The 23,297-nt window shown below is 41.2% G+C and overlaps 4 protein-coding genes and 1 long non-coding RNA gene across 5 annotated transcripts in view; all 5 read right to left on the minus strand.

The window, feature by feature from the left end:
* antxr1a (ANTXR cell adhesion molecule 1a) overlaps window positions 1–8,568 on the minus strand; it is a 35,361-nt gene extending 26,793 nt beyond the window's left edge. The window contains exons 1-5 of the mRNA XM_034238174.1: window positions 8,399–8,568; window positions 1,157–1,228; window positions 1,006–1,077; window positions 391–472; window positions 207–240 (exon numbers count right to left, since the gene is read on the minus strand). Of these exons, the coding sequence (XP_034094065.1) occupies window positions 207–240; window positions 391–472; window positions 1,006–1,077; window positions 1,157–1,228; window positions 8,399–8,556 (418 nt within the window). The 5' untranslated portion in view covers window positions 8,557–8,568. The remainder of the gene's footprint in view (window positions 1–206; window positions 241–390; window positions 473–1,005; window positions 1,078–1,156; window positions 1,229–8,398) is intronic.
* A 1,448-nt stretch (window positions 8,569–10,016) lies between these two features.
* Window positions 10,017–12,233, minus strand: LOC117561019 (beta-microseminoprotein-like). Its single transcript, XM_034238186.1, has 4 exons — window positions 11,422–12,233; window positions 10,958–11,039; window positions 10,760–10,865; window positions 10,017–10,654 (listed from the first exon to the last, which is right to left on the minus strand). The coding sequence occupies exons 1-4, from the start codon at window positions 11,422–11,424 to the stop codon at window positions 10,516–10,518; spliced, it is 330 nt and encodes a 109-aa protein (XP_034094077.1). The 5' UTR covers window positions 11,425–12,233; the 3' UTR covers window positions 10,017–10,515.
* Window positions 12,234–13,234: 1,001 nt separating this feature from the next.
* LOC117561066 (beta-microseminoprotein J1-like) lies at window positions 13,235–14,523 on the minus strand. The gene is made up of 4 exons (XM_034238273.1): window positions 14,412–14,523; window positions 13,948–14,029; window positions 13,630–13,735; window positions 13,235–13,527 (listed from the first exon to the last, which is right to left on the minus strand). The coding sequence occupies exons 1-4, from the start codon at window positions 14,412–14,414 to the stop codon at window positions 13,398–13,400; spliced, it is 321 nt and encodes a 106-aa protein (XP_034094164.1). The 5' UTR covers window positions 14,415–14,523; the 3' UTR covers window positions 13,235–13,397.
* Window positions 14,524–15,491: 968 nt separating this feature from the next.
* LOC117561068 lies at window positions 15,492–17,237 on the minus strand. The gene is made up of 4 exons (XR_004571283.1): window positions 16,894–17,237; window positions 16,441–16,525; window positions 16,244–16,349; window positions 15,492–16,145 (listed from the first exon to the last, which is right to left on the minus strand). It is a non-coding gene; the product is annotated as an uncharacterized LOC117561068 (long non-coding RNA).
* Window positions 17,238–21,675: 4,438 nt separating this feature from the next.
* LOC117561067 (beta-microseminoprotein-like) lies at window positions 21,676–22,921 on the minus strand. The gene is made up of 4 exons (XM_034238274.1): window positions 22,798–22,921; window positions 22,385–22,466; window positions 22,058–22,163; window positions 21,676–21,958 (listed from the first exon to the last, which is right to left on the minus strand). The coding sequence occupies exons 1-4, from the start codon at window positions 22,798–22,800 to the stop codon at window positions 21,829–21,831; spliced, it is 321 nt and encodes a 106-aa protein (XP_034094165.1). The 5' UTR covers window positions 22,801–22,921; the 3' UTR covers window positions 21,676–21,828.
* Window positions 22,922–23,297: the final 376 nt, after the last annotated feature.

Consider the following 23,297-nt stretch of genomic DNA (forward strand, 5'->3'; position numbering starts at 1 on the left):
TATGTTACGGAAAGTAAACAATGGAGGCGTTGAAGCGAGGGTGTGTGTGTGTGTGTGTGTGTGTGTGTGTGTGTGTGTGTGTGTGTGTGTGTGTGTGTGTGTGAGAAGCTGGGATGTTACATGCACAATTCCTATATAACACACTACAGGAAAGGGATACATATTAAATGTGTTTTTGTGCTGTGCTTTTTGTATGTAATACACACCTTCAGTGTTTCCATAATATATCTGCTCACTGGCCTGTGAAAATAAAAAACAGATTTGAAATATTAGACTGTATATCTTGTAGCATCAAGTGTGTCTCGATCCTCTCTAACACAACAACCATTTAGCCATGTGATGTTTTAAAGTGGAGGCCAGAACAAATTAGAATATGCAGCGGCTTCTCACCCTCAGGATGCCTTCGTGCATGAAGGTGTCTCCTCCTGGACGAACGTTGTACAGCTCCTCCAGACCTCTACGAATGAGATCCCTGATCAAATGACAGACGACAAGGAAAATCACATTGTTGATGATACTATCTATTTTAAAATATTTATTTTGTCAGATTCAATTGTGAAACAACTTTTGAGCACATCCAGAAACTGAACATAATAGCTTCCATAAGGGCGGCGAAAAAAAACAACAATGTGTAACAGATGAATAAATTGAAACAGTATTGGTTTGAATTGGCTTGAGAAGCTGTCACGCAGATAGGCAGGAAATGAGCCCTTTGTAGGATGAGAGACTTGGGAAGCAGTGAAAATGTTATGTGACACTCTGATGAGAAAGGATTACACATAAACTGCCCACCAAGTGTCAAAAACCACAGGATGAAGTCGTTGTCCAGACCGACGACACTAAAGAGGGGTCGCAGGGAGGGAACGTGTCTGTCTGGAAACTTCCTGGTGATAAACATTCAGAGGGGATATAACTGTGTCCAAATCTGGCATAACACTCATTCCTCTCAGCTGCGTGGTAAAAAAGCAACGGATTAAAAATGACTTTGAGAGGATCTGCACCCACCTGTCTTCTGTCAGGCGCATCAGGATCCGTCCCTCAGTGGAGAACACAATGAAGGACATCCGCAACTCTGGACTAAAGGCGAGGAGAAGAGAACCACATACTGTTAGATCAGTGGTCATTTCTTTTTCAATGGCAACATTAGGATTTTTACCTTATGAATTTTTGAGCTAGATGTTCAACAAAGTTGTAGATTTCTGTCCAGTGATGCTGCACACTCCCAGATCTAGGCAGAGAAAAGCCAAATGAGTAATGTGAGGATGTCGTTTCAACCACTGCTGTGCATTTATGCAACGTGAGCTCTTCTCTGTGCTGCTGTTGGACTGTTGTCAATAGACCGACCAACAGGCCCCTGGGCGCAGACATTTAAAGGGCCATAAAAGCCTCATAGGAGCAAGACCCTTAGCCTACAAAATATGTTAAAATGATTCAATTACGTCTATTAGAAGCTGATCTGCACCTTCCTTTGTTTCCTGTCTTTTCATCTTTGTTATGCGTATGCTTGGAGTTGTTTTGAGTTTGTTAGTACATCTGTGTTTCCTTGTAGCTATACTGCTTCTCCTGGCTTAGACGAAGCATGTGTTGTGTCTCTTTGTAATTGTTTTTTGAATTATTGTGGCCGTTTTATGACGTAACTTTTCAAGTCGTCATTTTGCATCTCTTTGCATCGTCTCCTGACCCTTGCGCCCCGAGGTCTGCCTCTCTATAGGTCACTAGTCTAACAATGGACTTCTTAAGGCTACTTCTCACATTAAACGGTTGGTTTAATGTGAGAAGTAGCAGTAGTGCTTTGATCCTCAGATTACTGTTAACATCTGTATAACACACCTACAATCAAACCAGATTGTAGTCATTGAATCAGTGAATCAGGTGAATCAGTGTTGATGTTTATGTTTATTTAGGATCCCCATTAGCTTTTGCTCTTGACAAAAGCTACTCTTCCTGGGGTTCGACACTTAAAACAATACAACAATAATACAACAACATTCAGGACATAAGTCGTGACATCATTAACAACATCACCAATATCCTCAACAATCTCATCCACTTTCAAAATCAATCTCAGCCAAGGATGAGTGCACAAGACATCCACCAGTACAAAGCATGAGGTAACATTCAATTAGGGTTCACAGCTCACAAGGGTACATGGTCATTAGTAGATGGCACTTCTAGAATGTTGCGAGCAGTATTTAACATCAGCAAGAGTGTACATTTAACCAACAACATCCTGTATGAGGGAATACCAAGGGTGAGCGAGAAAATTGCAGCCAGGAGAATGAGACTAGCAGGACATTGCCAAAGGCATCAAGAGCTGCCAGCCGGCAAATTGGTGCTGTGGGAACCAACACACGGGCATCGGTCACGAGGATGTCCCGCACAAACATACGTGGACGTACTCAAGAACAACGCAGGAGCACAAAGTACCAATGAACTGGCCAGATGTATGGAGAACCGGGATGACTGGAAGCGACGATGGAGGGCTCGTCTGAGGACGACCTAGAGAGACTTGAATCTCTTCTTGAAAGAGGCTCTAGACTCTATTTCAGCAAGGTAGTTTGGCAATGAGTTCCATTCCTTTATAGCTCTATAAGACACAGAAGATTTCAGAAGATGTGTCCTGGGTTTAGGTGCCAGTAGATGGCCTGATGTAGCTTGTCTAGTGTTATGGTCATGCTCGTCTCTTGTGTAAACTATTTGATCATAAAAATACAGTGGTTTTTTGCTAAATTGGACATTTTTTAGAAAAGTGATAACACGAGATTGCAGACGTTTCTCAACCGGAAGCCATGATAGGTTTCTATGCATAACTCCAATATGAGTGCTCTTCGAACAGTGGAGAGCTAGTCTGGCAGCCTTGTTTTGAGCTATTTGTAATTTCTGTATATATGTTTTTGCTGCTGATGACCATATGACCGGACAGTACTCAAGATGTGACAAAACCAGAGACTGAATGACTTGTTTCAAAGTGGTTGGTGTTACATACTTTGTACATTTTCTCGTCACAGCTATGCTCCTTCCCATTTTAGTTACGATACTGTCTATTTGCTTTGTCCACCGTAAACCAGAATCAAGAACAATGCCAAGCAACTTAGTCTCGTTTACCTGTTCCACTGGCTGACCAGCCAGTGTCAGGCTTAATTGAGGATTGCTGCTTAACATATGTCTGGATTCGAACACCATTGCTTTTGTTTTTGCAATGTTGAGTACCAGTTTGTTATTGTTGACCCAGTCTGCTATGGCTTTTATCTCTATTTTAAATAGATTGTTTAACTCACTGCATGTTGATGCTGTACTGTTGTATCTTGTTGTTGGCATTTCTCATTGAAGGCATTGATATTCAGGTCTCCCATGAAATACATTTCGCTCTTACACTCAGCTGTATTATCTACCATTTCACAAATACCATCTAGATAGTTTGAATCATCTTACACTGTATTCTCTCTTCGCTATCTCCAATTTGACCCGGTGGTGTGTCCCACACTTTTATTTGACATTTGTATTGGATTTTTAGAGACACAAAGTCACGTGTATCCTGCTCAGTTGTTAGGAAATACAGATTTGGGGATAAAACATTTTGGAGGAGAGAACTTTATAATGACTATACAGTTGAATCTGGTTAATTAACAACAGTTTGCAAGCTTGCATGAATCGTTGTTTATGCTTATCAAAATGTATTTTAATTAAAAACTCCACACCCCCTGCAACAAAACACCTATGTTTCCATTGTTACCACCATGCCACAAGTCCAAGCACAAACAGCACAGCAAACAGGCTGACAATCTGAAACATCTGGATGTAATAGAGAAAGAGCAGTGCAGAGACAAGGAGGAGGCAAGGGGGATAAGGAGGATACAGCAAGAGGGCATTGAGGGCACTTGGAGGACATCACTGCTAAAAGGAAGCTGAGCGAACTAAGAGAAAAGACAGTCAAATGAAAGCTAAAGGAACAGCTACCTATCAGCTACACAAATGCAGTATACATGAGTGTCGCTAAAACATGGCTGATGCTCACAATGACTCTGTATTATTAGGGGTGCACCGAATGGGAAATTCTTGGCCGAAACCGATACCGAAAATAGGAAACAGTTTGCCGAAAACCGAATGCCGAAAGGCCGAAAATGATTAATAGAAATATATATATATAATGTATACATTTTTTACCAATGTTGTTCAGCTACCTGATTATGGAAATAGACATGATTATGGCAAAACTTAACTTAAATAATAATCACTATTATGGGTCCATAAAACATTTATTCAGCACTTTTGAATGCATACAGTACATTTATATATGTCATGTATTATTGCTAAAAAACATTATATCGCAGTCTTAGTGTCGCCAACTCGTTTCTAATATGCAAAGACAACAAATGCGTCTATGATGTATTTTCGATCAGACGAGATCTCTCTCCCCCGTCTGTGTGCGAGGGGGCGGGGCAGTTTACACACACGCAGCTGCTTCATGCAGCGGAGCACACTGCGGAGATGGCGGAGAGAACGCGCTCCGAGGTGTGGTTAAACTTTACCCGTCTCGATGTGGAGAATACTTGTTACCAAAAGTGCAATAAGAGTTTAGCATGAAAGCACGAGCAATTTGTCTAAACATTTAGCAAAAGTGCACCGCATGCAGACGGAGGAATGTACCGAGTTCGACCGTCTTTCTAGCAGCTCTGTAGCTCCATCACGAGTAACGTTTCCACGTCAGGTGTTATGTATGCTAGCAGCAACACACGGAGTTAACTACATCATACAAACATGGGTTAATGATTAGAGGAAACTGAGTTATTTAGTTTGTTAAAATTTCAGCTATTCTGTTTACAGTCTGTCATCAGATTATTTAATACGATTTGTTAAAGACTCAGGGCAATCTCGATGACAAAGGTCAATGTTCCCCCCCCCTGTGAGCCAGCCGCGAGCATGGTCGCAGCGTCTTTATTACGTCATCACAACAACACGTTAGGTTACCAACGTAAGCCTGTTCTGACATTCGGTGATATTTTTTCGGTGCTAAAACCCTTTCAGCCGAAAGCCGAAAGGGCCTTTTTAACCATTTTCGGCCGATAATTTTCGGTGGCCGAATATTCGGTGCATCCCTATGTATTATACACAATTGCCTAATTTCCCCGTTGAGAAAACAGCAGTGTGTCTGGAGGTGGCACTGACATTTAATGTAGGACAACTGGGAAACCCATCACCATATCTGGAGGGAGTGTTATAAGAGAGCAGGAAATGTCAGACTCCTATTTTCCAGTTAAGAAAATGATGAGTTGCACAAGACATTTGTTGTTGATCTAGTTGGCAAACCTTTTTGGCTGGTGGTGGGAAAAAAGGATTGAAAACAAGTTGTGTTGAGCAAGGTTTGCAAACGATAAATGTCATAGGGTGAGCAGTCTGTTAAAGTCCAAAAGCAACAGCCTGGGTGAGTCAGTGACAGAGGAGCTGTTTGCATATTTATCTGCAGCATTAAGTACTTTATCTTGGATGTCTAGTCAGGGAAACTCATGTAAACATGGCTCATATACCATGTTGACCCCTTTTGAGAACCGTAAACAGTTTTCACTTGACTGGCTTTAATTCCTGTTAAGCTCAATTTGGGCATGGACGTTTTACATTTCATTACTTTTATCCAAAGCAACTTACAATAAGTGCATTCGACCAAGAAGATACAAACTTGAAGAAAACAGAATCATATAAGTACATCAGGTTTCATAGAGCCAAAACATTTCAAGTGCTACTCAACTGGCTTTAGATAAGCCAGTCCTTTATTAGTACACTGAACAAAAATATAAATGCAACACTTTTGTTTTTGCTCCCATTTTTCATGAGATGAACTCAAAGATCTAAAACATTTTCTATATACACAAAATAACCATTTCTCTCAAATATTGTTCACAAATCTGAAAAAATCTGTGATAGTGAGCACTTCTCCTTTGCCGAGATAATCCATCCCACCTCACAGGTGTGCCTTAGGCTGGCCACAATAAAAGGCCACTCTGAAACGTGCAGTTTTGCTTTATTGGGGGGGTCTGGGGGGGTCCGAAAACCAGTCAGTATCTGGTGTGACCACCATTTGCCTCACGCAGTGCAACACATCTCCTTCGCATAGAGTTGATCAGGTTGTTGATTGTGGCCTGTGGAATGTTGGTCCACTCCTCTTCAATGGCTGTGCGAAGTTGCTGGATATTGGCAGGAACTGGAACACGCTGTCGTATACGCCGATCCAGAGCATCCCAAACATGCTCAATGGGTGACATGTCCGGTGAGTATGCTGGCCATGCAAGAACTGGGATGTTTTCAGCCTCCACGAATTGTGTACAGATCCTTGCAACATGGGGCCGTGCATTATCATGCTGCAACATGAGGTGATGGTCATGGATGAATGGCACAACAATGGGCCTCAGGATCTCGTCACGGTATCTCTGTGCATTCACAATGCCATCAATAAAATGCACCTGTTTTCGTCATCCATAACATACGCCTGCCAATACCATAACCCCACCACCACCATGGGCCACTCGATTCACAACATTGACATCAGAAAACTGCTCACCCACACGACGCCACACACGCTGTCTGCCATCTGCCCTGAACAGTGAAAACCGGGATTCATCCGTGAAGAGAACACCTCTCCAACGTGCCAGACGCCATCGAATGTGAGCATTTGCCCACTCAAGTCGGTTACGACGACGAACCGGAGTCAGGTCGAGACCCCGATGAGGACGACGAGCATGCAGATGAGCTTCCCTGAGACGGTTTCTGACAGTTTGTGCAGAAATTCTTTGGTTATGCAAACCGATTGTTGCAGCAGCTGTCCGAGTGGTTGGTCTCAGACGATCTTGGAGGTGAACATGCTGGATGTGGAGGTCCTGTGCTGGTGTGGTTACACGTGGTCTGCGGTTGTGAGGCCGGTTGGATGTACTGCCAAATTCTCTGAAAGGCCTTTGGAGACGGCTTATGGTAGAGAAATGAGCATTCAATTCACGGGCAACAGCTCTGGTGGACATTCCTGCTGTCAGCATGCCAATTGCACGCTCCCTCAAAACTTGCGACATCTGTGGCATTGTGCTGTGTGATAAAACTGAACATTTCAGAGTGGCCTTTTATTGTGGCCAGCCTAAGGCACACCTGTGCAATAATCATGCTGTCTAATCAGCATCTTGATATGCCACACCTGTGAGGTGGGATGGATTATCTCGGCAAAGGAGAAGTGCTCACTATCACAGATTTTTTCAGATTTGTGAACAATATTTGAGAGAAATGGTTATTTTGTGTATATAGAAAATGTTTTAGATCTTTGAGTTCATCTCATGAAAAATGGGAGCAAAAACAAAAGTGTTGCATTTATATTTTTGTTCAGTGTATATAAGTGCTTTGTTAGTAATTCTATCGCTCGAAGTGGAGTCGAAAGAGATGAGTTTTCAGTCTGCGCCGGAAGATGTGTAAGCCTTCTGCTGTCCTGATTTCAACGGGGAGCTCATTCCACCATTTTGGAGCCAGGATAGCAAACCCACGTGTTTTTGCTGATGGGAACTTGGGTCCCCCTCGCAGTGCGGGTGCAGCGAGCCGTTTTAAACCCAAATACATTATATTTATCATCTAATAATTGCAAAACAATACCACATTAAGTGAGACTTATCATCAACATGTCATGAATATGATCCCGTTTATGTTCACTCTGGTCGTTTTGATGAGGTGGCCATGATGCACAGCTAAACTAAACTCAGCGATTACCAAAACAGGTAAGATAAACATGGATGTTTCTAAATAAAGACAAATGTATCTAACTTGGATGGGAGGCAAACATCCTGTCCCTCACTGTGGATACACAGAGGACTCAAAGAAGATGAGGAGATAAACAGATGCATTTAATGGCGAGCATTTGTGGATAAATAAAGCCCACGTGGTAAATGTTTGTTAATGAGAATGAACACCAAAACAGCTGCAGCCTGCAGGATACTGAGGAATGGGGAACACCACTAATCAAAGAGACACATGCCAAGCGGAAATGCATATCAAGGTAAAGCAATGCATCCTCAGTCCATTCATCCATATTCCCGCATGACATGGCACCAGGGGGCGTAACCAACAGTAATGACATTATGTCATATTTTGTTGTCACCATGATGGGAGAAGCACCGGAACTACAACAAGAATAATGCAAATGTACTTTATGCATTAAGTGCCTTTTTTAAGCAACAAGCAAAAACAGGTGAGTGGAATATTCAAGTTATACTCAATGGTTAAATACATGCAGGAAAACAAAACACAACGCTTCCTATTCAATCTGCTATATTAACTGCTGTTTGTCATAGACCTTAACGTAAATGGCACTGAAACCATCCCATCCATCCTTCCCCTCTTAAGCAACTCAGGTAAAGCGTGACCGTGAACTCACTTGTCCAAAACAAAGTAGAGATCAAAGCTTCCATAGCATGAAGACGGCCCGTCCTGCCTCCGGTCCTGGTTCGGTCCAGCACTAGCGGCAGTAAGAACAACCAGCGCAGCACCAAACAACACTGCCAACCAGGAGGTCCTACTCCACCATGAAGGCATTATTCCAGCTCAGGAAAAACTCCTAAAACCAAGACAAGTGAATGTAAGGAAGTTGCAAAGTGAATCCTCCTTTGAGATTCTTCTTTTAATCCTCCACAGGTGTCTTCAGTATGACAAGAGGCAGTAATCCAAAGTTGAGCAATGAGTTGAAGTGAGAGAATGAAGTGGAGGGGGGACAGAAATCATAAGTGTTGTGGGTCTCTCTGCTGTTGTTGGGACCCTCTCACCACACAGCGTGCTTAAAGATGAGAGGAGCTCCACCACCTCACACGCTTGCTGCTTTTCGTTAATCACAAGACAGTGCAACAGAGAGGTCCTGAGTCTTTGCAAACCTCTCTTCATATTTAACCCTCCCTCTATCTGAAGGGGAAGAGACTGATGAAGACAACACACCAGAATATGCTGGCTGGTCCTGCCGCCTGGTGGTGAGAGGGGGCTGCTTTTCAACCACCACATCATAACAAATACAATCACAGTGAACCTGAATACTGTGTACACTGCACTAAATAATTTACTATCTTATAGTAAAATACTATCTTAACACGATTTGTATTGTGTACATATGACTTTCACTTGCACCTGCACATATACATGTATCATCGTCAGTGGCTCAGTCAGTAGGGGCTTGGACTGGGAGCTGTAGGCTCGCCGGTTCAAGTCCCCGACCAGACCTAAAATATGGAGTGCTACTTGGCGAGGTCCCAGTTCACCTCCTGCCCTGCTGTGGTGCCCTTGAGCAAGGCACCGGACACCCCCATTGCTCCCCGGGCGCTGTGCAATAGCTGCCCACTGCTCCTAGTACTAGACTCCTGGTACTAGGATGGGTTAAAAGCAGAGAACAAATGTCACTGTGTGCTCTGCATGTGTGACCATTAAAGAGGGTTTCATCCCTCCTCCATTCTATTATCATCATCATCAGTTTTATTTGAAGAGACTCTAGTTCCATTTTAAAAGATATACAACACTCAAATATAAATTAAAAAAGGCAGTTATACCAATGTTTCCACAGAGGTGACTGGTATCGTACAGCACTGAGACATATACGTATATATGTATACAATCTCATATCTGTATATTTGTACATTCAGCTGATCAGTGTTTTACCTTTGTTTTATGATATTTGTATTCACACTGTGACTTACATGTTTACTCTTATTTGTATCCTTATTATCCTTGTGTAAAGGTCTATCTTATCTTATATTTGTAAAGCTTATAATGTCTTGGACACTCACAAACACCCTTTAACTCTTCTTTAATGTGTGATTTATGTGATTACAGTGATTTGTCCCTTAGAGTGACATCACTAGGGAGATCCTATTGGCTGCTGCTCCGCCCCTGCTGATGACATTTATCTGCAGGAACAAGTTCGAGTCAGTTCAAATAAAAACTGTTTCTGGACACACAAGATTGAAATGTTGAAATTTGGCACATATGTACATTAAAAAAAGAATACAAATAAATATGATCTCCATGATGACACCTACATGATGCTGCTTTTTATATACTCATATTTACAAGCTGATAGTTCTTCTTGGAAGTGGTGTTTCTTCTCAATACATTTGAAATTGTGCAGGAAACAAGTACTGGTAAATATTGAATATGTGCACAGATCAATAATTTCTTATTCCAAGAATACAAATAGCACATTTTAGACTCCGTCACAGTCGAATATGATGCAAAACGATATTCTAAACGCAAGACAGCATGGCATACAGAAGTTGTATCGAATTTATTAACAACTATATCAATTCCATTATCAACTAAAAATGTTTGTGTTAATATTTCTGTGTTTGTGTGACATGACACTATTCGTTCTTTTAAAGCTCTCCAATATAATATTTTATTTAATGTAATTTTGTTTAAGCTGCCTTTAACAAGCATAACTTCCAGTAATCTCTAGCCAATCAAGGGACGAACATCATGGCCCAGCAGAGGAGTCGAGGGGTTAGTTAGTCGTTTTTAGACGGCAGACATTTTCCATATCTTCACTCCTTCGCACAGTCCATTTGAGTTTTCCTTTGTGTGCACTATGTATTCACAAGCCTGTGTGTCCAGAACTGCCACACAGTCTTCAGGGACCTCTGTGGGGGTTGTGTACCTACAATTACACAGCAAACACACCGTTAAGGGAAGAATATAAGTACAGAGATAAATGAAAACTGAATAAAAAACATTATTGTTATGTTGTGATCTGTTCACTTACGCTTGGCAACATCCAGTGCAACTACAGTCCAAACATTCACTGTTTCTCCATAAAGATCCAACTGGATGCCAGGTATGATCACTGTCGTCCTGACAATGGGTCATGCCTATTTGTGGAAAGGAAACGTTTTACACATTTTAAAGCAGTTTTGTATTTACTATAAATATTCTGTGAGTATGTGTTTTTCTGTTCTTTTACCTGGTTGTAAGGCCTTAGCGTAACATGAAGCATCTGATCGCGACGCCAAAGCACAAAACAGCAAAGCCAGAGCCAAATATTTCTTCACAGGGAAAAAAGGAACAACGATTTACCATTTGATATCAGCATCCACATATGTATCCTAGCAAGCATTTGGCACAAAGCAGGCAAAAACTTTGGGTAGGTACAGTGTGTTAAGATATTTTTTGTTGAATATACAATTCATCTGATACGAGTCATTCTGTAAATTGCTCCCATTTTGATAACCCACAACTTGAGGTCCATGCCACAAAATGATACAAACCCAATGATATCACTTTTATTCAGTAGAACATATTTATTTTTTAACATAAAATGTCTTTACCTCCATTATTACCGCTTTACCTTATTCCATCAGCACAGAAAAACAGCTGCAAATAACATCTGTAACCAGAATTTCAGATTGAGTACTAAAATCCACTCACCATGGTGGCAGTTGAACTTGTCCGGTCTGAATTGTGTTCAGGTAAGAGGAGAAACGTTAAAGTGTGTGTTTGCTTGTAGGTCTCTGACTTTTAAACTGTGATCTGCAGAGACCTTTGGAATTAAATAAGTTTTTCTGGTGAGAAGCCAGAGAGGGTTCACATCTGCATCTCTCTTTCTCATCCCTGCCAATAAGGACATGAACTTTCTAGGCATGGTTCTGTTGACCAGAGAGGAATTACATAATGTCTCTCTGTGCTCTCCCCAATTAACAACACACTTTTGCACCACTGCATCACTACAATACAGCGCCATAAATTGGACACAGTAGATCTTTGTTTGATAGATATGATACATTCACTTGATATGATTCATTATTTAAACATTAGTCATTTTGACAACAATGACATGGCATTTATACCATAAAATGATTCATTAATAACTATTTATCACTTTTATTTACTCGTAAACATCACATTTCATAACAACTACCTTTACCTCCATGATTATATTAACCTTTAACCCACAAAAACAGCTACCAACAAACAGAATTGTACTCTGAAATCAACTCACCAGTCAAACTTGTCTGGTTTGAATAGTGTTCAGGAGAGATGTTAGAAACTAAACTGTGTTTTGAATGCTGTTGACTTTTATAATGTGTGTGCAGGGACCTTTGAAACCGAATAAGAGGAGGATGGTCATCGTTCGAAGAAGCCACCGGTCTTAGTGTTTGTTTAAACCCAGCAAATAAATACTGGAACATACAGAGTAGGGGTGTAACGGTTCACAGAAGTCACGGTTCGGTTCATACCTCGGTTTGGGGGTCACGGTTCGTTACGGGTTCGGTACAACAAGAAAAAGCAAAAAAAAGTCCCAAATGCATAATTCCAGGTTTGTTGTTATTTATTTTTGAACAGTAAGTTTCAGTTTAAAAATAAGGAACTCTGACATTTTGAATAATTAACTGTATTAAACAAACCACAAACAGTACCACACACACTCAGATGGCCACATTATCTATAATGGCTGATGTCAAACAAAAAGGTTTCATCAAGCTGTAAAACTAAAAAGGATGTCTTGAAAATATGACATCATAAATAATAAGAAAGTGTTTCAAGAGCGCAAAGTCGTTGAAAAACATATGCCAAAAGCTTCCGTTATTTATTTTGGTCTCACGGCTTTCATGTCTATTGGCTTCTTAAAAACAGCAGGGATCAGCTGTTGAACTGCTGTTGTCTTTTGCCGGGCTCCGGTGATTGGCAAATCTGGGTGATGCCTTCTGATATGATTTAGCATGTTTGGCTTGTGTTACCATTAGCATACCGCACCGCTGTCTAACAACGCCGACACACTGACCGTCCTCGTCCGATCCACCACTCGCACTTCATCGTTGTTGTAGTCCACAGGGAACCCGAAATGTTCCCACACAGCTGATTAAAAAAAAAAAGCAGGTGGGTTCTAGTTCTTATTATACATCCATGGTTCTAGCTCCTGTGTGTTATCTGAAATCGCCATACTAACTTTTCTTCTTCTTGTATTTTGTTCGTTTTGTTGTTGTGTTTCTTCTTGTTCTTCATGTGTTGTTTAAGGGCGGCTGGCAAACAGCTTTTAGGCGCAATACCGCCCCCTGGATTATATATAGAGTAGTGGATACTGCCCTGAATGACAGACTTTTTTCCGTACAAAAAAAGGCGTATTCGTCGTGCATGTGCCGAACCGTGACGGTACGGGACGAATACGGATACCGTTACACCCCTAATACAGAGTAAAGGTTATAATTCAGAATATATTTAGAATGTGCAAAAACAGACAATATGGAAATTATTCTTTTATTCGCTTTTATTAGTTGTATTCTTGGTCGTCTTTACAACAAACAAAAACAGGCAGTGAGTTCTGTTGAGAAGCCAGAGAGGGATTACATCTGCATGTCTCTCCCTCCTCCCCCTAAGAAATCACATCAGACTTTTACACCACTGCCTCACTTCCCTACTGAGGCATAAATTGGACACAGTTGAGTCGGGTCGTTCCTCTTGTGCACTATGTATTCACAAGCCGCAGAGTCGAACACTGACACACAGTCTGAATCAAACCGTTCGGGGTTTGAAAACCTGCAGACACAGTCAACAGTGGAATATGTAGCTACAAAAGTCAAATATAAATGCTATCCAATTAAAAATCTGAAATAATTTGGCATGTGTAGGCCTACTTACGCAGAGCAACATCGACTGCAACTACAGTCGAAACATTCACTGTTTCTCCATGAAGATCCAACTGGATGCCAGGTATTATCACTGACGTCCTGACAATGGGTCATGCCTATTTGTGGAAAGGAAACGTTTTAAAACAGTTTTGTATTTACTATAAATATTACATTACATGCCATTTTGGGCGAAGTGTCTTGCACAGGGACACAACGACAAGCTGACTGCAGTGGGGATTGAACCTGTGACCCCTGATCCGAACACCAGCGCACATCCCACTACACCACAAGTCTCTTTCTGTGAGTATGTGTTTTTCTGTTCTTTTACCTGGTTGTAAGGCCTTAGCGTAACATGAAGCATCTGATCGCGACGCCAAAGCACAAAACAGCAAAGCCAGAGCCAAATATTTCTTCACAGGGAAAAAAGGAACAACGATTTACCATTTGATATCAGCATCCACATATGTATCCTAGCAAGCATTTGGCACAAAGCAGGCAAAAACTTTGGGTAGGTACAGTGTGTTAAGATATTTTTTGTTGAATATACAATTCATCTGATACGAGTCATTCTGTAAATTGCTCCCATTTTGATAACCCACAACTTGAGGTCCATGCCACAAAATGATACAAACCCAATGATATCACTTTTATTCAGTAGAACATATTTATTTTTTAACATAAAATGTCTTTACCTCCATTATTACCGCTTTACCTTATTCCATCAGCACAGAAAAACAGCTGCAAATAACATCTGTAACCAGAATTTCAGATTGAGTACTAAAATCCACTCACCATGGTGGCAGTTGAACTTGTCCGGTCTGAATTGTGTTCAGGTAAGAGGAGAAACGTTAAAGTGTGTGTTTGCTTGTAGGTCTCTGACTTTTAAACTGTGATCTGCAGAGACCTTTGGAATTAAATAAGAGAGGTTACTGGAGGTCACCACTGTCTGTAGTTAACCCAACAGAAAAAAACACACAGTGACCGTCATTTTCCTGAAAGCCTTGTTCATTTTAAGATCTGACAATCCTAGTTCTTTGTTAACAACTTATTTTACTTGAAGAGGGGAAATATCTCAATTGTTTGGTGGAATTGGGGAAGACGTGTACAACATATTTAAGGAGACAAATGTGATACAAATTCAAATACACCGTTTTTTTACTCATATTATTCATGTTTTATGGTGGATAAATATATATGTGGTTAATGCATGGGTTAATGCCATAAGCAAAGTGTCACGATCTGTCTTTATGGTGTTTTGTCTTGTCTTATTTTGAAAGGTCTTCACCTCCTGTCTTGCCTGTTTCTGTCTGCGTTGTGTCTTGTTTGGATTTGTCTGTGGTTCCCTGTCGTTAGTTTCCCTGGTGTGTCTGATTACCCGATTGTGTTCACCTGTGGCCCCTGTGTTTTCTCCTCCCTCCTCACCTGTGTCTTGTTTGTGTGATTAGTCTTGTGTGTATTTAAGTTCTGGTTTTTCTGTCTGTCTTTGTCGGTTTGTCTTTTGTCATGACTAGTTCGTCGGTGAGTGTTCTGTTCTATCTGTGTTATCACCTAGCCTTGAAATAAAGGAACTTTCACTTTAATCTGCATTTGGGTCCTACCTGCTTCACACACCGTGACACAAAGACAGGTTAGTGGAATATTCAACTTAAGCTTGAACATCATGTTGCTTTGTATAAACTCTAATTAACAAGCTGAGTTCTTTTTAAGATGTATTTTTGTGTCAGATTTTCACAAGTTTGCTCAAGTATTTTTCCTCAATGTGTTTTAATGTTATAGAACTGTAGTGAATTTGTTTGTTGTTTCGTAACTCAGAAACATCTTTCCAAATGGAATATTGTTAATATTTTTCAATCTACCTCAAAACAATACTCATAATCAAATGTGTTTTAGCTGCCTCTAACAACCATAAAGGGCCTTAACCCCTAACCGATCATGGGATAAGAGCCATGATCGGTCATAAAAGGCGAATCCTTTATGCTCAACTCCAGCAGTTGCAGGTAAATATTTTAGGACGAGGAGATTACAACTGGAAAGCTGAAAAACATAACTTAACAAGGGAGATGTTACGGTACGTGTTATGGTAATGATGAAATCTGAAGTGAATACCCATGGTGCAATGCTCCAGTGATGGTTTTTTAGTCTGCTTCTTTCTAAAACAAACATACAGAAAAGAAAAGAGACAATGTAAACATGTTTTATTTGTTTATTAGATGGAATTTAGTTTGTAGCACTATTTTATATGTATTACTATTATATATATATACTATTTTTATTCATATTTGTGGTCGTTTTTTAATACCAACAAAACGGGCATTGTTTTTTGGTGAGAAGCCAGAGAGGGTTCACATCTATATTTATCTTTCTGATGTCTCCCAATAATTACACAGCATTATTGGGCATGGTTGTCCTGACATAGAATACATATGACACTCTACGGTTGAGTCGTTCTTCTTGTGCACTATGTATTTACAAGCCTTCAAGTCTAAAACTGACTCACAGTCGTCAGGAACAGTGGGGGTAGCATACCTGCAAACACACAGTTAAAAGTAGAATATGTGAGTGAAACTGTCAAATAAAAATGCTCCCCATTAAAACATTTTAAATGTTTTTATCTGTGTACTTACGCAGGGCAACACCCTCCGCAAGTACAGTCCATATATTTACTGTTTCTCCATCTAGATCCAACGGGATGCCAGGTCTTATCCGCGTTGTCCTGACAATGTGTGATTCCTATTTGTGGAAGGAAGAAGTGGTCAATATTGTATAAAAATATGTGTATTTATTATAAATACTCTGAGTATGTGTGTGTGTTTTTCCTTACTTTCACGTGGTTCCACGTACGGCACCTGACAACTATCTGATAGTGACACCAAAGCACATAGCAGTGAAGCCAGAGCGAGACATTTCTTCACACAGAAAAAAAACAGAACATTTGATAAAACAAACATAATCCACATGTTTATCCCAGCATGCATTTGGCTAAATAAAAAAAACACTCTGGGCAGTAACAGTGTTTCATCTGTGTTTAATAGATATGATGCGTTAATCTGATACGAATCATTCTGTAAACTGCAGTCATTTTGACAACCATGATTTGAGCCATAAAATGATTAATTAATAACTATTCATCACTTCTATTTACCTATGGTATTTACTAGTAAACAACCCATTTTTTTAACAACTACCTTCACCTCCATGAATAAGGCTATATGTTATCTTTTAAGGCACACAAACACCTACCAACAAACTGAATTTTACTCTGAAATCAACTCACCATGGTGGCAGTCAAACTTGTCCCGTTTGAATAGTGTTCAGGAGAGATGTTAAAAACTAAAACTTATTTTGAATGTTGAATGGCTCTGACTATAACGTGTGTCTGCAGGGACTTTTGGAATTAAATAAGAGTAGGACGGTCGACTTACTGGAACAGAAAACCTCTGACTATTTGTTTTAACCAAGCAAATAAAAAATACTAGAACATACGGAGTGAAGGTATTAAATAACCTAGTTCAGGTTACATTTGCTATTCGGCAAAAAAATCCCATTATTTGTCTACTTATACATGACATTTTTGGACAAACCTATCCAAATCTAAATTCACAAGCTGATGATGTTTTCTTTTCTGATTGGGGTGATATTGTTTTTCTTTAAAGCTCACCTATTATGCTATATTTGAACAATATATTATAGGGCCATATCTGTACAAAACATGTCTCCGAAGTGTTTTTCCCAAAATACCAAACAATCACCCATTGCAGCATGCCTCATACCCCTCTATTTCAGCCCTGTTACAAAAGGGCTGATGCTGCGTCTCGCCCTTTACATGTAACCTAGCTACTGCTGGCCACGCCCCTTTCCGCATGCAAGCAGTGAGCTGTGCGAAGAGTTAAACACCATATTATGTTCCAAACCACATCAAGCATTATTTCTGAAACAGTATGGAGCTCAAACACTTTCTCTCTCGCGGGTTTACCACAAGGTGAGTACCTCTTATATCCGGCTTCTTTACTCATATTCTCTCCAGTACAGGTTAGCTCTGAGTGTTAGCGATGCTTGCTAATGTAAACAAAGACCTAATTACTTCCAAAATACGTCGCCCATTGTTACTGATACAGCACATAGCTTGACATGTTCTTTATCCAGTGTTTACCGCTAGAATCCAATCTTCCTATTCCAATCCCAACATTTTTTTCCCCATCTTTTCCACCCTCTTGGACCCCCCCAAAGCCCCTTCCCCCTCCTCCCTTCTGTCAAGCGACTTTGTTAACTACTTTGAAAAAAAGGTTGATATTCGCCCTTCTTTTTCTGACTCACCTTTACTCACCGCTGGGTCACCAGACCCTCCTTCCACCCACACACTAACCTCCTTCTCCCCTCTCTCTCCAAGTGAGGTTCTTACTCTCATTACCTCTGCCCGCCCTACCACCTGTCCTCTGGACCCTATCCCTTCAAACCTCCTTCAGACTATCGCTCCTGATATTCTACCGTTTCTCACCCATTTCATCAACACTTCTCTAACTTCTGGTCACTTTCCAAACAGTCTCAAGGAGGCAAGAGTAAACCCTCTCCTAAAGAAACCCACTCTCAACCCGTCTGATGTTATAAACTACAGGCCTGTCTCTCTCCTCCCGTTCCTGTCTAAAACACTTGAACGCGCTGTCTTTAAACAACTCTCCTGTTATCTCCATCAGAACAACCTTCTGGATCCGCACCAGTCTGGTTTCAAGGCAGGTCACTCCACAGAAACTGCTCTCCTTGCTGTCACTGAGGAACTGCACACGGCTAAAGCAGCCTCCCTCTCCTCTGTCATCATCCTTCTGGACCTGTCTGCTGCATTCAACACGGTGAATCATCAGATCCTCCTTCGCACTCTCCAAAAACTTGGAGTTTCAGGCACTGCACTTTCCCTCCTTACCTCATACCTCAAAGACCGTACCTACAGGGTAACTTGGAGAGGGTCCGAGTCCGACCCTTGTCAATTAACTACAGGGGTCCCTCAGGGCTCTGTTCTTGGTCCCCTCCTCTTCTCCTTGTACACAAACTCGCTCGGATCAGTCATTAGCCCGCATGGTTTTTCATACCACTGCTACGCTGACGACACCCAACTAATTCTGTCCTTTCCCCGCTCAGAGACCCAGGTCGTCGCACGCATCTCTGCTTGTCTAGCTGACATCTCTCGGTGGATGTCTGCTCATCACCTCAAGCTCAACCTTGACAAGAATGAACTGCTTTTCCTTCCGGGAAAAGATTGTCCCACTCTTGACCTAACAATCAACATCGGCACCTCAGTTGTTTCCCCGACTCAGACTGCAAGGAATCTGGGTGTGACCCTAGATAACAAACTGTCCTTCACTGCAAACATCGCTGCTACAACCCGTTGCTGCAGATACACGCTTTACAACATCAGGAGGATACGTCCCCAGCTGACCCAGAAAGCAACGCAGGTTCTGGTCCAGGCTCTCGTCATCTCACGCCTAGACTACTGCAACTCCCTCCTGGCTGGTCTACCTGCATGTGCCATCCGACCTCTGCAGCTCATCCAGAATGCAGCGGCTCGTCTGGTCTTCAACCTTCCTAAATGTTCCCACACCACGCCGCTCCTCCGCTCCCTTCACTGGCTTCCAGTAATTGCTAGAATCCACTTCAAAACAATGGTACTTGCATACCATGCTGCGAATGGTTCTGGCCCTTCCTACATCCAAGACATGGTTAAACTGTACACCCCAGCACGTGCACTTCGCTCTGCATCAGCCAAACGACTCGCTGCACCCTCGCTGCGAGGGGGACCCAAGTTCCCATCAGCAAAAACACGTGGGTTTGCTATCCTGGCTCCAAAATGGTGGAATGAGCTCCCCATTGAAATCAGGACAGCAGATAGCTTACACACCTTCCGGCGCAGACTGAAAACGTATCTCTTTCGACTCCACTTCGAGTGATATAATTACTAACAAAGAACTGCTAACAGAGCACTTATATACTAACAAAGGACTGGCTTATCTAAAGCCAGTTGAGTAGCACTTGAAATGTTTGGCTCTATGAAACCTGATGTACTTATATGATTCTGTTTTCTTCAAGGTTGTATCTTCCTGGTCGAATGCACTTATTGTAAGTCGCTTTGGATAAAAGCGTCAGCTAAATGCAATGTAATGTAATGTAATGTAGAACAGTGTCATTATATGTATAATATATATACATATAACAACTTTACTCTAAGTCCCTCTCGCAGACATCCTGCTGAATACACAGACAGACAGCTGCGGGAGGGGATTCAGCTAGAAGACTGTATATGGGGACGATACTTTGGGCCGTGGGCGGGACGTTGCCAGGAGTTCAACGCAAAGCCAGCCCACATTTCAGTAATGACGTCAAGACCGCAGCAATCAGCTCCGTTGTACCGCCATTTTAGAAATGTGGGAAAGGAGGAAAAGAGCGGGGTTGTATTTTCTGACACTTTGTGAGTCTCCTTACACACCGCGGACACATATTGATATATAAAATACATTAAAAATTGCATTTTGCACAATAGGTGCCCTTTAAAATACATTTGACTACAAATGGTGCCACTACACCGTGTTGTGATATTTTTAAACCACTGGAATGAAGCTCAGCACAAGTCCTATCAGGAAAAGTGTCTCGTACTCTTTCATTCACAATGTCTCCCTCACTCACTCGCCCTTTCATTCAATAAGCACAGGTGTTTCTCTCCCTCAGCTAAACCAATCAGACTTGCCTCATCTCCCACAAGCCAATCCCAGCGCATCCGGCAAACTTTTAAATCTGCTCTCTTCTCCTTGCTGTCATTTCAGGTGAATTGATGCAGCCCTCCTCCACCCCGTTAACCTCAAGTTCATCAGATCCAGGGCCCAGGTCAAGCCCAGAAGCCCCCCCATCACTCCAGATCTTCAATGTTCCCTCCAGCTCCTCACCACCACCACCAGTGTCTATACCCAGGGGGGGCTCACCTTTCCTAGTCGGCTTCTCCTCCCATCTAAATCCATCACATTAAGATGGGGTCTAATCGCCAGAGATTATATATTTTACCCTTCGTACACATGGCAATAAATAGGTTTACGAGCAAATGTTGGTGAGTTGAATATTTAAATTAAGCTTTAAACATCACGTTTCTTTGTATAAACACTCAAGCTGAGTTCATTTTCTGAAGTGTTTTTGTTTCAAATGTATTTTTCCTCAATTACATGTGTTGTCATTTTCTGGCACTACAGTGAGTTTTTTATATTGCTGTATTGAAGAATGCATGTGTTTGTTTTATTTTTTGGTGCGTGCGTTTACATATTCAACATATGTTGTTTCATGACTAAGAAACATCCTTCCACATTGAACATTTGACAGTAAAGGCAGAGCACAGATCAGCCCAGCTACAGCGTATTAGTTCTTCCTCGAGACAAAGATTGTCCCAGTTTCTAAGGTCAGGTTAATATATTTCAATCTCTCAATCTCAAAACAATACTCCTGCCAGAGAGGAATTACATGTCTCTCTGTGCTCTCCCAAATAAATAACAACACACTTTTGCCCCACTGCATCACTACAATACTGCGCCATAAATTGGACACAGTAGATCTTTGTTTGATAGATATGATACGTTCACTTGATATGATTCATTATATAAACTTTAGTCATTTTGACAACAATGACATGGCATTTATACCATAAAATGATTCATTAATAACTATTTATCACTTGTATTTATTCGTAAACATCACATTTTATAACAACTACCTTTACCTCCATGATTTTAGGCTATATTTTAACCTTTAACCCACAAAAACAGCTACCAACAAACAGAATTGTACTCTGAAATCAACTCACCAGTCAAACTTGTCTGGTTTGAATAGTGTTCAGGAGAGATGTTAGAAACTAAACTGTGTTTTGAATGCTGTTGACTTTTATAATGTGTGTGCAGGGACCTTTGAAACCGAATAAGAGGAGGTTGGTCATCGTTCGAAGAAGCCACCGGTCTTAGTGTTTGTTTAAACCCAGTAAATAAATAAAGGTTATAATTCAGAATACATTTAGAATTTGCAAAAACAGACAATATGGAAAGTATTCTTTTATTAGTTTTATTCTTGGTCGTCTTTACAACAAACAAAAACAGGCAGTGAGTTCTGTTGAGAAGCCAGAGAGGGATTACATCTGCATGTCTCTCCCTCCTCCCCCTAGGAAATCACATCAGACTTTTACACCACTGCATCACTTCCCTACTGCGCCATAAATTGGACACAGTTGAGTCGGGTCGTTCCTCTTGTGCACTATGTATGCACAAGCCGCAGAGTCGAACACTGACACACAGTCTGAATCAAACCGTGTGGGGGTTGTAAACCTGAAAAGACACAGTCAACAGTGGAATATGTAACTACAAAAGTCAAATATAAATGCTATCCAATTTAAAAATCTGAAATAATTTGGCACGTGTACTTACGCAGAGCAACATCCAGTGCAACTACAGTTCAAACATTCACTGTTTCTCCATAAAGATCCAACTGGATGCCAGGTAAGATCAATGTCGTCCTGACACTGGGTCATGCCTATTTGTGGAAAGGAAACGTTTTACACATTTTAAAACAGTTTTGTATTTACTATAAATATTACATTACATGCAATTTTGGGCGAAGTGTCTTGCACAGGGACACAACGACAAGCTGACTGCAGTGGGGTTTGAACCTGTGACCCCTGATCCGAACACCAGCGCACATCCCACTACACCACAAGTCTCTTTCTGTGAGTATGTGTTTTTCTGTTCTTTTACCTGGTTGTAAGGCCTTAGCGTAACATGAAGCATCTGATAGCGACGCCAAAGCACAAAACAGCAAAGCCAGAGCCAAATATTTCTTCACAGGGAAAAAAGGAACAACGATTTACCATTTGATATCAGCATCCACATATGTATCCTAGCAAGCATTGGGCAAAAATCAGGCAAAAACGTTTGGCATATAGTATGTTAAGATATGTTACGAGTCATTCTTTAAATTGCTCCCATTTTGATAACCCATAACTTGAGGTCAATGCCACAAAATGATATAAACCCAATGATATCACTTTTATTCCGTAGAAAATATAACATTTTTAACATAAAATGTCTTTACCGCCATTATTACCGCTGTACAGCTGCAAATAACATCTGTAACCAGAATTTCAGATTGAGTACTATAATCCACTCACCATGGTGGCAGTTGAACTTGTCCGGTCTGAATTGTGTTCAGGTAAGAGGAGAAAAGTTAAAGTGTGTGTTTGCTTGTAGGACTCTGTCTTTTAAACTGTGATCTGCAGAGACCTTTGGAATTAAATGAGACGTTACTGGAGGTCATGACCGTATCTACCATTGAGGTCACCGAGGTCCGGACCTCGGTAATATTTTCCGAGCTGTGTATAACAAAACTTGTGAAATAATTGCACTAAACAGGGTTCTTTGTAGTACTTCCATTTACTGACCATGGGGGCGCTGCATAACTACGTAGCCTCGATTAAAGCAAACAGAAGAAGACGACATGTATCAACAAACCACCGCAGCCCGGACTTGTATCGGAGCAGCGGAGGAGTGATGAAGTATCTAGAGATCTGAGTCCAGCGGCTGCTTGTGTTTCTGTTCATCAGGACATCATATGACCAGCAGATCCTGTGTGAACGCTATACGTTAGTCAGTGGACGTCCGACAACATGCA

This window comes from Gymnodraco acuticeps, unplaced genomic scaffold, assembly GCF_902827175.1.
Source record: "Gymnodraco acuticeps unplaced genomic scaffold, fGymAcu1.1, whole genome shotgun sequence".
Taxonomy (NCBI): domain Eukaryota; kingdom Metazoa; phylum Chordata; class Actinopteri; order Perciformes; family Bathydraconidae; genus Gymnodraco; species Gymnodraco acuticeps.